Source organism: Salvelinus namaycush, chromosome 41 (genome assembly GCF_016432855.1).
Source record: "Salvelinus namaycush isolate Seneca chromosome 41, SaNama_1.0, whole genome shotgun sequence".
In the NCBI taxonomy this organism is placed as follows: domain Eukaryota; kingdom Metazoa; phylum Chordata; class Actinopteri; order Salmoniformes; family Salmonidae; genus Salvelinus; species Salvelinus namaycush.
In genome coordinates this window covers 1,087,880-1,102,526 of record NC_052347.1, presented here as the reverse complement: position 1 = coordinate 1,102,526, position 14,647 = coordinate 1,087,880, and the positions used below count along the sequence as shown (strand labels likewise).

At 42.3% G+C, this 14,647-nt stretch overlaps 1 protein-coding gene across 1 annotated transcript; it reads right to left on the bottom strand.

The window, feature by feature from the left end:
• Window positions 1–536: 536 nt before the first annotated feature.
• On the bottom strand, window positions 537–8,305 carry LOC120034184 (cathepsin D-like). Its single transcript, XM_038980651.1, has 9 exons — window positions 8,102–8,305; window positions 7,537–7,705; window positions 7,112–7,235; window positions 3,697–3,815; window positions 3,263–3,462; window positions 2,406–2,528; window positions 1,948–2,092; window positions 1,633–1,731; window positions 537–1,403 (listed from the first exon to the last, which is right to left on the bottom strand). The coding sequence occupies exons 1-9, from the start codon at window positions 8,167–8,169 to the stop codon at window positions 1,242–1,244; spliced, it is 1,209 nt and encodes a 402-aa protein (XP_038836579.1). The 5' UTR covers window positions 8,170–8,305; the 3' UTR covers window positions 537–1,241.
• Between the last annotated feature and the right edge of the window lie 6,342 nt (window positions 8,306–14,647).

Below are 14,647 nucleotides of genomic sequence, written 5' to 3'. Positions count from 1 at the left end.
CTAGCGACGATGTATGTTTTTATTTGACGGTTTATTTAATTTTAGGTCTGGAACTGAATGGTACACAGCACTTTGTACTCTGATAAATGTTGCAGCAGATGTGGTTTTTCTGTGGAATTTATATTTAGTAATTTATTTCAAATCATGAGACTTGTAGGGAAAATAATCTTTGTGTAGGATACAGCAGCAGGTAGCTAGCTGGCTGCAGGCAAAGATGGAAATTAAGCTAGCACTTTTCAGACCAAGCTAGTAGTAAATGTTCAACTAATTGGCAAGTAAAATTTTGTCTAGTCAAAAATGGCATGGCAAAGATTTTGAAACCGGCTAGTAAATCTGGCCTACTAACTCAGTTGACCAGTGCTTAAAATCATAAATTTTAATCCCTACACCTGTAATATGGAAAAGGGTGGGGTTGTGACATTTGGTTGGGTCAATTTCCTTCCAAGTACTTAACACGCTTCTTTAAGGGCACTTAAACTCTAAGGTTGTCTGCCGAAGCATACAGCCATAAGCAAAACAAATAAAGATACAGTTCATTCTGGAAAAGGCTTGATTTGTATTTAATAAATGCACTTATTTCAATCGGTTAGAATCACCTGATGCTGTCATGCATGAATTTTTAGGCTATAACAGAAGCATTGTGGTCTTGGGGGTCGACAGAGTAAGTGTACACATGACATTGTTTCACAACCCTTGATAGTATTACTGGACCCTGGACATCAGTTTTGTTAAATCAACAATGATATGCATGCCGTCTTCTGCTTCATCTACAAAGGACATGTATTTTGAGTAAAGACATGCATTCAGTAATCTGCTTTCCAAAAACAAAGTGGTTACCTTGTCAGACAGGAGATAGTGTATCTTTGCTGCAATGTTGCATCACTTTGTCTTCATACAAAACACCAAGCTGAACTGCCTACAGCAGCTCGTATCAGTCTCGTTCTGCAACTATTTATTAATCATTCACCGAACTCACATGAACACCTATTGGTCTTAAAAGAACATTTTACCCCCCCCCCCTCAAAAAAAAAGGGCCCACAAGAAGCAAAACAGACAAGGAACAACGCAAAGGTGCCCCTTTGGAGTTTGTTCATTTTGGTGGTGTGCTTTTCCTCATTCAACATGATCTGTGGGGACTTGATAGGTACTAGCTCCACCTTGGTTTCATAAGCCCACTATATTGCTTATACTCAAATCCTTTCAAATCTCCACAAGTGGCTAGGGGCTGTTTTTTCTCCCTTCTACTTCACGGGGGCGAACCCCATGCGGTCTGCGTCCCTGTCAAACACGCTGTAGTAGCGTCCAATGAACACATCTCCCAGGATCCACAGCGGTCCAGCCGGAGGAGGGATGTCCATTGCCATGAAGCCGGACAGACAGATTTTAAGACCCATCTGGGACTCCTGCAGCACATAGGGGAGAAGCTTTGAATGATTTGTCACTTCAACCTATCTACAGGTATGTCCACAGAATGAAATAGATTCTAATACATTTTCTAGACGTAATAAAAACACCTCTCTATGCACGCGAACTGTGATTAACCGTTTAATTCATGCTGATTGATGTCAAATTTCACAGACTTTTCTCCGGCAGGCAGGCCACAGTGAACACTGGTCAGAAGGTGGAATTCACCTTCAGGATATAGTCATCTCCAGTCAAGTTGAACATCTTCCCTCCCAGGTTGAATGCGATGACGGGGAGAGATGGAACCTTCTTACAGTCAATCCAATACTGAGAGGAAGTGAAAGTAAGTTACAAGTAATCGCATGTACTTCACAAAACACGTAACTTCTGCCAGTACAATACACAAACAACTGAGGTTACAAGAAAATAGAGCCTTACCAAGCATGATTGAAATCTTTTGTTGACCATTCAGGAGAACTAAAACAGAGGTTGGAACTGACGGAACAACAGGTAGACATTTAGTCTACAGACTCCTCTACCTACCTCTCCCATCAGTAGAGGCAAGGCTCCGATGGCCTTGTGCAGCGCCCTGACCTCCTCTACAGGCCCGATGATGAGGGACGTTCCTGTGTCAACAATCGCCTGGCAACCGGCCTTGCACAGCGTCAGCTGGTTGCCCACTTCCACACTGCAGAGCACCAATTAGCTGTGATCACTCAAGACTAAATTATCCTTATAACCTCTGTGCGGTTTTATAAAACGGTTCAAGGACATGCATCTGGTGTAATAGAAGCAATTGTTACCATGATTGTCTTTGATTATTTATATTTTATTTACATGATTGCTATTTTTCCATTCACTATAATGGGGACCCTGCTTCCTGGAAACCGCATGTAGTACCCAGTCAGCCTTGAACTTCATGACTTCAATGAGGGGGCAGTTCTCCTCTTGAATGGATATTATAATAGAGCCTCTGTGTAGATGAGAACCAAGTTGCTTACTTGCTCATCTCGATCTGCCAATAAGCCTTGCGTGTGACATTGACATAGTGCAGGTCTCCAGTGTAGTACAGTGGGTCCGTGCCTCCCAGCATCAGCTCTCCTCCTACAGCAGCCAATGGATCTCTAAGGAACAGGATATCGAAGGGGTTACAAGGTATTAGTTCATTGGATAAATCTACTAGTGCACTGGACGAGGGTCTTGATCATCAATCTAATATCAGATGATAAAATGTATTGCCTCAACCCCATTGAAGCTAGTGACAACAAGAATGTAAGGTTGTACAAGTTATGAAAATGAATTACCCTGTGGTGTTCATAGACTTCACCCACAATAAGGAAGCCATTTTAAAGGTGCAATATGTAACTTTTTGGGTGACCCAACCAAATTCACATGTAAATGTGAGTTATAGATCTGTCATTCTCATTGCAAGCAAGTCTAAGCAGTAGATATGTTCTATGTGCACTATTTCTATGCTTCCATTAAGTTGTTGCATCTTACTTTCAGTTTTGTACACCAAACAGCTGAAAATACAATATTTTTGGTAAAATGGAAAAAATTGTTGGACAGCGGTTTAGCGGTTTAGATGGTACAATGATTCACACTAAACGTGCTTGTTGTCACAAACTGAAATTAGGTTAACTATTTCACTTCCTTGTTTGAGGAAATATGACAGCAAATGTTTAAAAAAAGAAAAAATATCCCAGTTCAAATACAAGAAACTCCTTTCAGGTGACCTCCACCAACAGTGAACAGGACATAAGTTTTTAAACAAATCACAAGTCAACAAACCACACGTTGACCTAGGGCCCTCAGTAAGAATGTATTCAAAAAGGTAAAATCCCTAAAACCAACCAACCTGCTAATATAGAAGGAAAATATGTTCTGAGGCAACAGCTTGGCAGCCATGGCGGTGTCAAACACAGGGGTTATTTTGTTGACAGATATGGTAGGGTAGCCCATGCCCAGCACCCCGTCAAAGCGTGCCACTGCAAACGTGATGCCAGGTTGCTTTACGGCCTCACCAAACTGTTGACCAGTGACCTGCATGCCAGCCAACTGAGAGGGATGGAATGAAGAACAGGAAGTGTGATGTACAAAGCAGACTGTTCTTGAACACTAAAACAGTGAGGTTTACAGACAATACACAGTAAGGAATGTTATTCAGACTATGCTCCACATTCAGTCGCTTAAAATCGACAGTGGTAAAATTACACAAAAATGCTGTGGATTTGCCCACTTAAATGAGAGGAATGCAAATGAACAATGGACAACACAGAACAGTCCACTTACAGAGACAGTGTCCCCACTGATGAACCCAGACAAGCTGCCTCTGCCATACTGGATGGAGAACTTGGTCCCATTCTGAACGTACGTGCTCGACTTCTTGGAGTTATAACGATGGTGGAGCCCTAAGCAGAGGTGTAGATAAAGTTCACACAATTTCTCAGGTTGGATAAATGGCATTCATTTGCATAAAAAAACAAACAGGTCCTTCATGATGCCTTAACAAGATGAATATGACTTCCAATGCCAAAGCATGGCTGAGCAAACAAGGTATTTGCAACTTTAGCTTTTGCCCCAATCTCATGATTATATGATAGACTCAGCAGGTAGTAAAGCCATAATGTTATGAGTGAAGTGCATAGCCACAGGAAGTAGTTTGGGGGTGGGGAAGCTGCATTGACAGGATGCAAAAAAGAAAAAAACTGCGCTGTAGACATCTATATTGTCCACTAATACAGGACTAGTGAAGGCCCAGTGCACTAGTGTAAAAAAAAACTCAACTAAATGTATTTGTATTTCCGTGTTCACAAGCATTTGTAACATGAGTCCGATAATTATCTGTACAAAACAGTTAATCTGATAAAATGGCGCTGACGGAGACGGCAGCATAGCAGCTAGCTCTTAGCAAACTTTGCAGTATTTTTTATTTATGTACTATTTTTTTTACATTATTAGCTCAGGAAGTGTTTTGTCATTACATACAGCCGGGAAGAACTATTGGATATTAGAGCAGCGGTAACTCACCAGAACTACCAGCATTACAAACAGGAATACGACTTCCCTGGATTAGATCTTTGTTCACTCTCCCCAGAGGCCGACCCAAAACATCGCCGGCGGAGGAGAGGTACTCGAGGCGACCTGCTGGTTCAACTTAAGAGGCGCACACACCACCCACCGCTTCCAAGTATATTACTCGCTAATGTTCAGTCTTTGGATAACAAAGTTGATGAGTTTAGAGCAAGGATTTCTTTCCAGAGACATCAGGGCCTGTAACAAACTTTGTTTCACTAAAACATGTCTCTCTCGGGATACTCAGTCAGAGTCGGTAAAGCCAGCAGGATTCTCACTACGTCGCGCAGACAGGAATAAAAGCTCTCTCCGGGAAGCAGAAGGGCAGAGAGTTGTTTCATGATTAACGACTCCTGGTGTAATTCCAGGAACATACAGGAACTCAAGTCCTTTTGTTCACCCGACCTCAATTAAATAGAGTACCTCAATTAAATGCTGACTATAATATCTCCTAATTATCCTCCGTCGTTGCCACGACTGTTTACATCCCATCTCCTCAACAGCCATCAACTTTATGCAAACCACATATCCTGAAGGTGCATTTATTGTAGCTGGGGATTTTAACCAAGTAAATCTGAGGACTAGGCTGCCGAAGTTCTATCAACATATCGACTGTACTACTCGCGCTGCTAAGACTCTCGACCATTGCTATTCAAACTTCACGGAATTCTTACAAGGCCCTCACCCGCCCTCTTTTCTGCAAATCTGACCACGACTCCATCTTGCTCCTCCCGTCCTATAGGCAGAAACTCAAACAGGAAGTACTCGTGCTTCGAACTATTCAATGCTGGTCTGACTAATCGGAATCCACGCTTCAGGATTGTTTTGACCGACGTGTTTTACTCATGTCAGCCACGGAGAAGGAGAGCCCTCGGTAGTCCTTGGTAGCGAGCCGCGTCGGTGGCACTGTGTTATCCTCAAAGCGTGCGAAGAATGTGTTTAGCCTGTCCGGAAGCAAGACGTCGGTTTCTGCAATGTGGCTGGTTTTCCTTTTGTAGTCCCTGCCACATACAACTCCACTTTATCTCTATACTGACGTTTACCTTGTTTGATTGCCTTGCGGAGTGAATAACTACACTGTATATTTTCTGCCATATTCCCAGTCACCTTGCCATGGTTAAATGCGATGGTTCGCGTGCACATACATGCATACATAATGAACAAAAATATAAACGCAAAATGTAGTGTTGGTCCCATGTTTCATGAGCTGAAATAAAAATATCCCATATGCTCAAAAAACTAATTTAACTCAGATTTTGGGCACCAATTTGTTTAAATCCCTGTTAGTGAACATTTCTCCTTTGCCAAGATAATCCATCCACCTGACAGGTGTGGCATTTAAAGCTGATTAAACAGCATGATCATTACATATGTGCACCTTGTGCTGGGGACAATAAAATGCCACTCAAATGTGCAGTTGTGTCAAGTTGAGGGAGCATACAATTGGCATGCTGGCTGCAGGAATTAATCTTAATTTTCTACCATAAGCCACCTTCAACATTCTTTTAGAAAATTTGGCAGTCAGTCCAACCGGCTTCACAACCGCATACCCAGTGTAACCACACCAGCCCAGGACCTCCACATCCAGCTTCTTCACCTGCAGGGCCATCTGAGACCAGCCACCGGGATTTTCTGATGAAACGATGGGTTTGCACAAAGAATTCCAGCAAATTGTCAGAAACCAACTCAGGGAAGCTCATCTGCATGCTCACCGTCCTCACCAGGGCCTTGACCTGACTGCAGTTCGGCATCGTAACCGACTTCAGTGGGCAAATGTTCACTGGCACGCTGGAGAAGTGTGCTCTTCACAGATTAATCCCGGTTCCAACTGTAGCGGGCAGATGGCAGATAGCGTGTATGATATAGATATATATATATATGATATATATGAGATAGCGTGTATGGCATTGTATTGTATTGTATGGTGAGCGTGTATGGCATTGTGTGGGTGAGCGGTTTGCTGATGTCAACATTGTGAACAGAGTGCCCCATGGTGGCGGGGAAGTTATGGTCTGGGCAGGCATAAGCGACAGACAACGAACACAATTGCATTTTATCGATGGCAGTTTGAATGCACAGCGATAGCGTGACGAGATCCTGAGGTCCATTGCCATGCATTCATCCGCCACCATGTTTCAGCATAATGCACGGCCCCATGTCGAAAGGATCTGTACACAATTCCTGGAAGCTGAACATTTCCCAGTTCTTCCATGGCCTGCATAGTACATTGAGCATGTTTGGGATGCTCTGGATCGACATGTACAAAAGTGTGTTCCAATTCCCACCAACATCTTCACACAGCCATTGAAGAGGAGTGGGACAACATGTCACAGGCCACAAACAGCCTGGTCAACTCGATTTGAAGGAGATGCTGCATGATGCAAATTGTGGTAACACCAAATACTGACTGGTTTTCTGATCCACACCCCTACCTGTGACCAACAGATGCATATCTGTATTCCCAGTGATGTGAAAGCCATAGATTAGGGCCTAATTTGTTTATTTAAATGTACTGATTTCCTTATATGAACTGTAACTCAGTAACATCCTTAATTGTTGCATTTTTCCCCCAGGACCCCTACTTCCTGCGGCTATGGTGAAGTGCAGTGAATGCAATAATAGACTGACTCACAGCATGCGACATCCAGGAAGGAGCAGTGAATGGAGGGTACCCACAGGTTGGAGGAGCCAGTGTCAAACAGCACAGTAAAATCCTGGGGTGGTGTGCCTATGCTGATCACCCCATAGTACTGAGCCTGTAGAGATTTGAAACAAACATTCTTATGATAAATACACATGCCTAAGTCTATACTACAGTTCTCTTCTCACTCCTAGGGAGAGAGATTCTGAATGTGCAAGCTTTTATTCAAACAAATATATATACACACTACATGATCATCAATCTGGGCCTTGATTAGAAGACTGGGCATGTCATGAAGGGTTAGACCAAAAGCCTGCACGCCCAACTCCTGGAGAACCCTGGCTTTACTTATTATTGCTTCAGTCAGCCTAGAACAAGCTCGAGTTAACCCAGGCCTAGTGACAATATCCACTTACATCCATGAAGTTGGTGAGTCTCTCAACTGGCACTTTCGGGCTCGGAGTGTTTATTGGTACGTTAGTTCCTGCACCACCAACGGTCTTGGCCATGTCCTGGAGTTGTTCAAAACTCATCCCATTGTCACTCATCAGGCGGCGCATACTGCGCGTCTTGTGGAGGGGAATTCTAAGGGCAAATATGTATGATAAGGAAAATAGAGACAGTTTGTCGTAATTTGTTTAACGAATAATTCAAAACTCGTGCGCGCTACTTCCTGTTTTATACAAGTGTTCTACTGCTGACCCCGTTCATTTACGAGCAGCTTGGTTCTTTTAAAAAAAATGTACAATCTATGTTAAACTCAATACAAACTAGATGTCATGGACATGCCAGCGTTATGTAAACGTTCTACGTGTGCACCAAAATCTGAACTACATGTGCCTAAACAAACATGCATGTAATAATAATTGCATAATGTCAGGAAATTAAACTACCCCAGATATAGCTTATTCTCACAGGATGGCGTGAGAGTAATTCCTTGAGTTATTCAAAAGTTTCCCAAACAGAAGATAAATATTTTACCTTATAATAGCCGAGCTGTGCGCTATCAACAGCGCGATGGTTATATACAATATTTTAAGACACGTCATATTCTGTCTTTGATAAACCAACTGGATGGTAAGTTCTTTCACTTTAGGCAAGAATCTTCGACGTCCAAACCGCCTGTCCACAGAAGACCGAGCACTATCAAATCTACGCACTAAACCCAGTTATATCCGTATGTCTTTCGGTGATTTCCGTACACACTCGGTTTTCTTCACTCGGCCCAACCCTGATTGGAGAGAGCACATAATTTAGACGGTCTTAATTGGCTAGTAAAGTGTACATCCTTTTAAATTGGTCAGTGCAATCGGGGATCCTTTGGACGTCCGGAGTGGACGTTTATTTGTTTTATTTATATTGCACAGTTGATTCAAATTATAAAAGCTTGGTGGGATCCCGGATAGCACCGAACATTTTAAATCAGACACCATACTGCGCACTTGACAAGTCGTTGTCTCAGGATCACGATGGTGATACATGGTGAGGGGTCTGATTGCGGCCCGCAATTCGGGGCGTTGCTGCATCTGCAAGAACCCCTCTTAAAGACCGACTGCCATTAAAAAGCAACGCATCATTTTTAAAACAGCCTATCAGACATCGACAGGAGTCGTAAAAAGTTATTATAGTGTCAAAATTTACTACAAAGTGTAAAATATAATAATTTTGGTCATAAATTAAGTCTTGTCTAAAACGGAGTTTCGAACATCCGTTTGTCACAACATGAAGGTTGGGTTTTGATTTGAAGATGTCCATTTTCCCACTAACATTATAATAATTTGTCAATTTGTAATAATTTGTAAATAATAAATTAAACAAAAAAAAATGAATAAAAACAATCCAAAACAACACAGACAACGATCAAAGCTATAGGTGTCGCCAGATCCGGAGAACATGAGAACAGAATTAGCAAGGTCTTGAGCTGTGCCTTAAAGGAGGACAGAGATTCTTCAGCCCTAATAGTGTGGGTGAGGACACGTGGAGCAAAGTTTTGGCCATATTGTAGCCAGTTTAGGCACTTGGCAGATGCGCCAACAAAAAGGACATTACAATAGTCCCGTCGGGATGAAATAAAGTCGTGGATGAGTTGCTCAGCTGCAGGTTTAATATTTATTTAACCAGGTAGGCCAGTTGAGAATCACTTCTCATTTACAACCGCAACCTGGACGAAGTAAAGACAGTTTCAGGTTGGATATTCGACGGATATTCGTCTGTAGTCTTCCTTACGTCCACCAACAGCAGTTAGGGACCGTCAACATAGTGACAAATCACATTTTTCAAATTTCAATAGCTATTTAACCATTACTCCTAAAACTTTCAAAACTGGTTCTAGCTAACCTGATGGCATAGACACACATTGCACACATTTATTTTTAGTCTATTTACATCTCACACTATTTTAAATTAGTTATTTACATTTTTGAATTTCAAAGCTCTTTGGTCATTTGACCAACTGGACTCAAACAAGGTTCCGAATGTTCACTGACTACCCTTCTATATTGCACACCCTTTAGTTTGTCCATTTTCATCTCACAAGATCTTACATGAACTTTTCTAAATGTAAAATTTCAATAGCTCCTTGGTCATGTGACCTAATGACTTCAAACAAGGTTCAGAATGTCCACTGACTACCCTTCTATATTGCACACTCTTTAGTTTGTCCATTTTCATCTCACAAGATTTTACATGAATTCTTCTCAATTTAAAATGTCAATAGCTCCTTGGTCATGTGACCTACTAACCTCAAACAAGGTTCAGAATGTCGACTGGCTATACCTTCATATCGCACACTCTGATGTTTGTCTACTTTCTTATCATGCTATTAGACTTAAATCTGTAAGCTTTGCAGGCCTTCATTTCACATGGGTGCTAAAAAAAAATGTTAAGTTAACAAATGTTCCAGCCTCGCAATAACTATCTTTCACATGGACACTGAAAAGATCCACAAATGGCTGTATGTGGTAATGATCAAGGACAGGAGAGGTGTTCAAACAGAGGTGCTTAAAAGAAGGCACACAGGTAGGCCTCATGAAAAACACAATGTTTCATGTGTTCTTTTTATTCATAATAATAGGCAGTGATTTGTCAGTCAGAGTGAGCTTGATAAGGTGAAAGACTCCTTTTCATAGCATCACTTTCATATACTGTACATTAAGACAAATCCTTCTACGTTGAGTATTAGAACGCACTTTCCATAACCTGATAATGACTTGATATTTGAGTACATTCACAACAAGCCACCTGCAGACAACTTACAAAATGCAATAGTGCATTTGAGGGTTCGTTTTTTCTGATGAAAATAGTTATTTGATGCATGGCCTACTATTTCTAACTGGAAAAATACATTCCTACATCTTTTGTGAGTAAAATCCTTTTTCCAAAATTGATTTAGGTACATTTTTGTGAAGAGGTATGAGGGTTGTGATATGGGTCATTTTATAGTAAAATCATTTAAGGGATCAATACATTTCTATATTGCTTCCCCAGTATCTGCATGAGCCATCAGGCCCAAGTGTTTTTAGTTGACCCTGCTGGACAGAAAGAGAAGGAGGAATCGGAACACGCAGGATTCAAATTCAGGTCTTAGTTATTCCATTGTACTGGATCTAATACATATTAGCATTTTACCTACATTCATAAGTGTAATAATTTTTTATGACATACTGTGAAAAACTCTCTTGGCTGCTGGCTCTGTCACTTTCAGACATGCGCAGAGCAGATTGAAATGGGAAGGGTAGCTCTTGACTTGAACCACAGGGGTTCTCTGTAAAGAGTGAGTCATCCAAAAGGCAGACACACCCCTTGACATTCAATTGGCACCGTTGACCTGTATGTATTCTCTCCTGATTGCCTCTGTGGTGCACAGTCTGGCAGTCTGACTAAAGTGCCAGAGGTATGAGGAGAGATATCCTCCTTTGTATTTATGGGAACAAATATTTCCTACCACTTTGGATCCTATTCTTGGACAGTTAGAAGACACAATGCATCAATGCAAAAAAAAATGACTAATTACTATCCATGAGTAACCTCAACCTTGTAAGTCTGTGGGTGTTTGGGCCAATAAAGTGCCAACTCAATTCTACCAGAGACGAGTCTTTCATGCTCCTATGAACGGGGATACATGGCAATAGTTTTTTACTGGAGTACACTAACCCCTATTTGGGGCTCTCTTCTTGACACATAGTAGCAGTTTACCAGATAAGAAGTCAAAAATATCAAAAAGTAGATTGTTGTATTACGTCCTGTGCTGGCCACATTGTCATATCCATTCTGGATTATGAGTGGTAAAATCATAGCTGGAAAATTCCTCTATGAATGTGTATACATTTTCCCCCAAGACAGAACTGCCGAAGGGGGTGGAGTTGCAATCTACTGCAGGGTTCTGTCATGCTATCCAGGTCTGTGCCCAAACAGTTTGAGCTTCTACTTTTAAAAACCCACCTTTTCAGAAATAAGTCTCTCACTGTTGCCGCTTGTTACAGACCCCCCTCAGCCCCCAGCTGCGCCCTGGACACCATATGTGAATTAATTGCCCCCCATTTATCTTCAGAGTTTGTACTGTTAGGTGACCTAAACTGGGATATGCTTATCACTCCGGCCGTCCTACAATCTAAGCTAGATGCCCTCAACCTCACCCAAATTATGAAATTTACCAGGTACAACCCCAAATCCGTAAACTCGGGCACCCTCATAGATATCATCCTGACCAACCTGTCCTCTAAATACACCTCTGCTGTCTTCAACCAGGATCTCAGTGATCACTGCCTCATTGCCTGCGTCCGTAATGGGTCCGCGGTCAAACAACCACCCCTCATCACAGTCAAACACTCACAAAAACACTTCAGCGAGTAGGCCTTTCTAATCAACCTGGCCCGTGTATCCTGGAAAGAAATTGACCTCATTCCATCAGTAGAGGATGACTGGTTACTCTTTAAAAGTGCTTTCATCACCATCTTAAATAAGCATGCCCCATTCAAAAAATGTAGAACCAGGAAAAGATATAGCCCTTGGTTCACTCCAGACCTGACTGCCCTTGACCAGCACAAAAACATCCTGTGGCGTACTGCATTAGCATCTAATAGCCCTCGCGATATGCAACTTTTCAGGGTTAGGAACTTATCGGCAGACTCAACAGCCTTGGTTTCTCAAATGACTGCCTCGCCTGGTTCACCAACTAATTCTCTGATAGAGTTCAGTGTGGCAAATCGGAGGGCTTGATGTCTGGACCTCTGGCAGTCTATGGGGGTGCTACAGGGTTCAATTCTCGGGTCGACTCTTTTCTCTGTATACATCAATGATGTCGCTCTTGCTGCTGGTGATTCTCTGATCCACTTTTACGCAGACAACACCATTCTGTATACTTCTGGTCCTTCTTTGGACACTGTTAACTAACCATACAACTCTCCTTCCGTGGCCTCCAACTGCTCTTAAATGCAAGTAAAACTAAACACATGCTCTTCAACCGATCGCTGCCCGCACCTGCCCGCCCGCCTAGCATCACTACTCTGGACGTTCTGACTTAGAATATGTGGACAACTACAAATACCTAGGTGTCTGGCTAGACTGTAATCCTTCCAGACTCATATTAAGCATCTCCAATCCAAAATGTAATCTAGAATTGGCTTCCTATTTTGCAGCAAAGCATCCTTCACTCATGCATCCAAACATACCCTCGTAAAACTGACTATTCTACCGATCCTTGACAAAATAGCCTACAATACTCTAGTCAGCAAATTGGATGCGTCACCAAAGCCCCATATACTACCCACCACTGTGACCACTGCGACCTGTATGTTCTCGTTGGCTGGCACTCGCTTCATATTCGTCGCCAAACCCACTGGCTCCAGGTCATCTATAAGTCCTTGCTAGGTAAAGCCCCGTCTTATCTCAGCTCACTGGTCACTATAGCAGCACCCACCCATAGCACGCGCTCCAGCAGGTATATTTCACTGGTCACCCCAAAAGCCAATTCCTCGTTTGGCTGCCTTTCCTTCCAGTTCTCTGCTGCCAATGACTGGAACGACTTGAAAAATCACTGATGCTGGAGACTCATATCTCCCCCACTACCTTTAAGTATCAGCTATCAGAGCAGCTTACAGATCATTGCACCTGTACATAGCCCATCTGTAAATAGCCCATCCAAATACCTCATCCCCATATTGTTATTTTATTATATTTATTTATTATATATATTTTCATTTTGCTCCTTTGCACCCCAGTATCTCTACTTGCATCTTGCATCTTCTGCACACCTATCACTCCAGTGTTTATTTGCGTAATTGTATTTATTTTGCCACTACGGCCTATTTATTGCCTTTACCTCCCTAATCTTACTTCATTTGCACACACTGTATATAGACTTTTCTATTGTGTTATTGACTGTACGTTTGTTTATTCCCTGTGTAACTCTGCCTTGTTGTTTGTGTCACACTGTTTTGCTTTATCTTGGCCAGGTCGCAGTTGTAAATGAGAACTTGTTCTCAACTTTCTTACCTGGTTGAATAAAGGTGAAATAAAAAAATACTGTATGTGGGAATGTCTTATGTCCGTTCTACATGTAGTGTTGGTACTTGGAATATTCCTCAACTGCATATATCATAATACTTCTATTTGCAATAGCAATTTATGTACAACAACTGACATTTTCAGATATTATTTTGACAAACACACTTTGGTGCTTACAATTCATTCTCCATTGTCATAGATTTGGTGGGCACTGTCATCTGTGATCTTTGTGATATGACTTTCTTTAAGCACGTACTGATGAAACTGTCCCTTCATCTTTGTTTCTTAAAGTCTACAAACACTTGGCTCTGTCCGGGGATATCATCGGATGGGGCCACAGTGTCTCCTGACCCCTCCTGTCTCAGCCTCCAGTATTTATGCTGCATTAGTTTATGTGTCGGGGGGCTAGGGTCAGTTTGTTATATCTGGAGTACTTCTGTCTTATCCGGTGTCCTGTGTGAATTTAAGTATGCTCTCTCTAATTCTCTCTTTCTCTCTTTCTTTCTCTCTCTCGGAGGACCTGAGCCCTAGGACCATGCCTCAGGACGACCTGACATGATGACTCCTTGCTGTCCCCAGTCCACCTGGCCGTGCTGCTGCTCCAATTTCAACTGTTCTGCCTGCGGCTATGGAACCCTGACCTGTTCACTGGACGTGCTACCTATCCCAGACCTGCTGTTTTCAACTCTCTAGAGACCGCAGGAGCGGTAGAGATACTCTTAATGATCGGCTATGAAAAGCCAACTGACATTTACTCCTGAGGTGCTGACTTGCTGCACCCTCGACAACTACTGTGATTATTATTATTTGACCATGCTGGTCATTTATGAACATTTGAACATCTTGGCCATGTTCTGTTATAATCTCCACCCGGCACAGCCAGAAGAGGACTGGCCACCGCTCATAGCCTGGTTCCTCTCTAGGTTTCTTCCTAGGTTTTGGCCTTTCTAAGGAGTTTTTCCTAGCCACCGTGCTTCTACACCTGCATTGCTTGCTGTTTGGGGTTTTAGGCTGGGTTTCTGT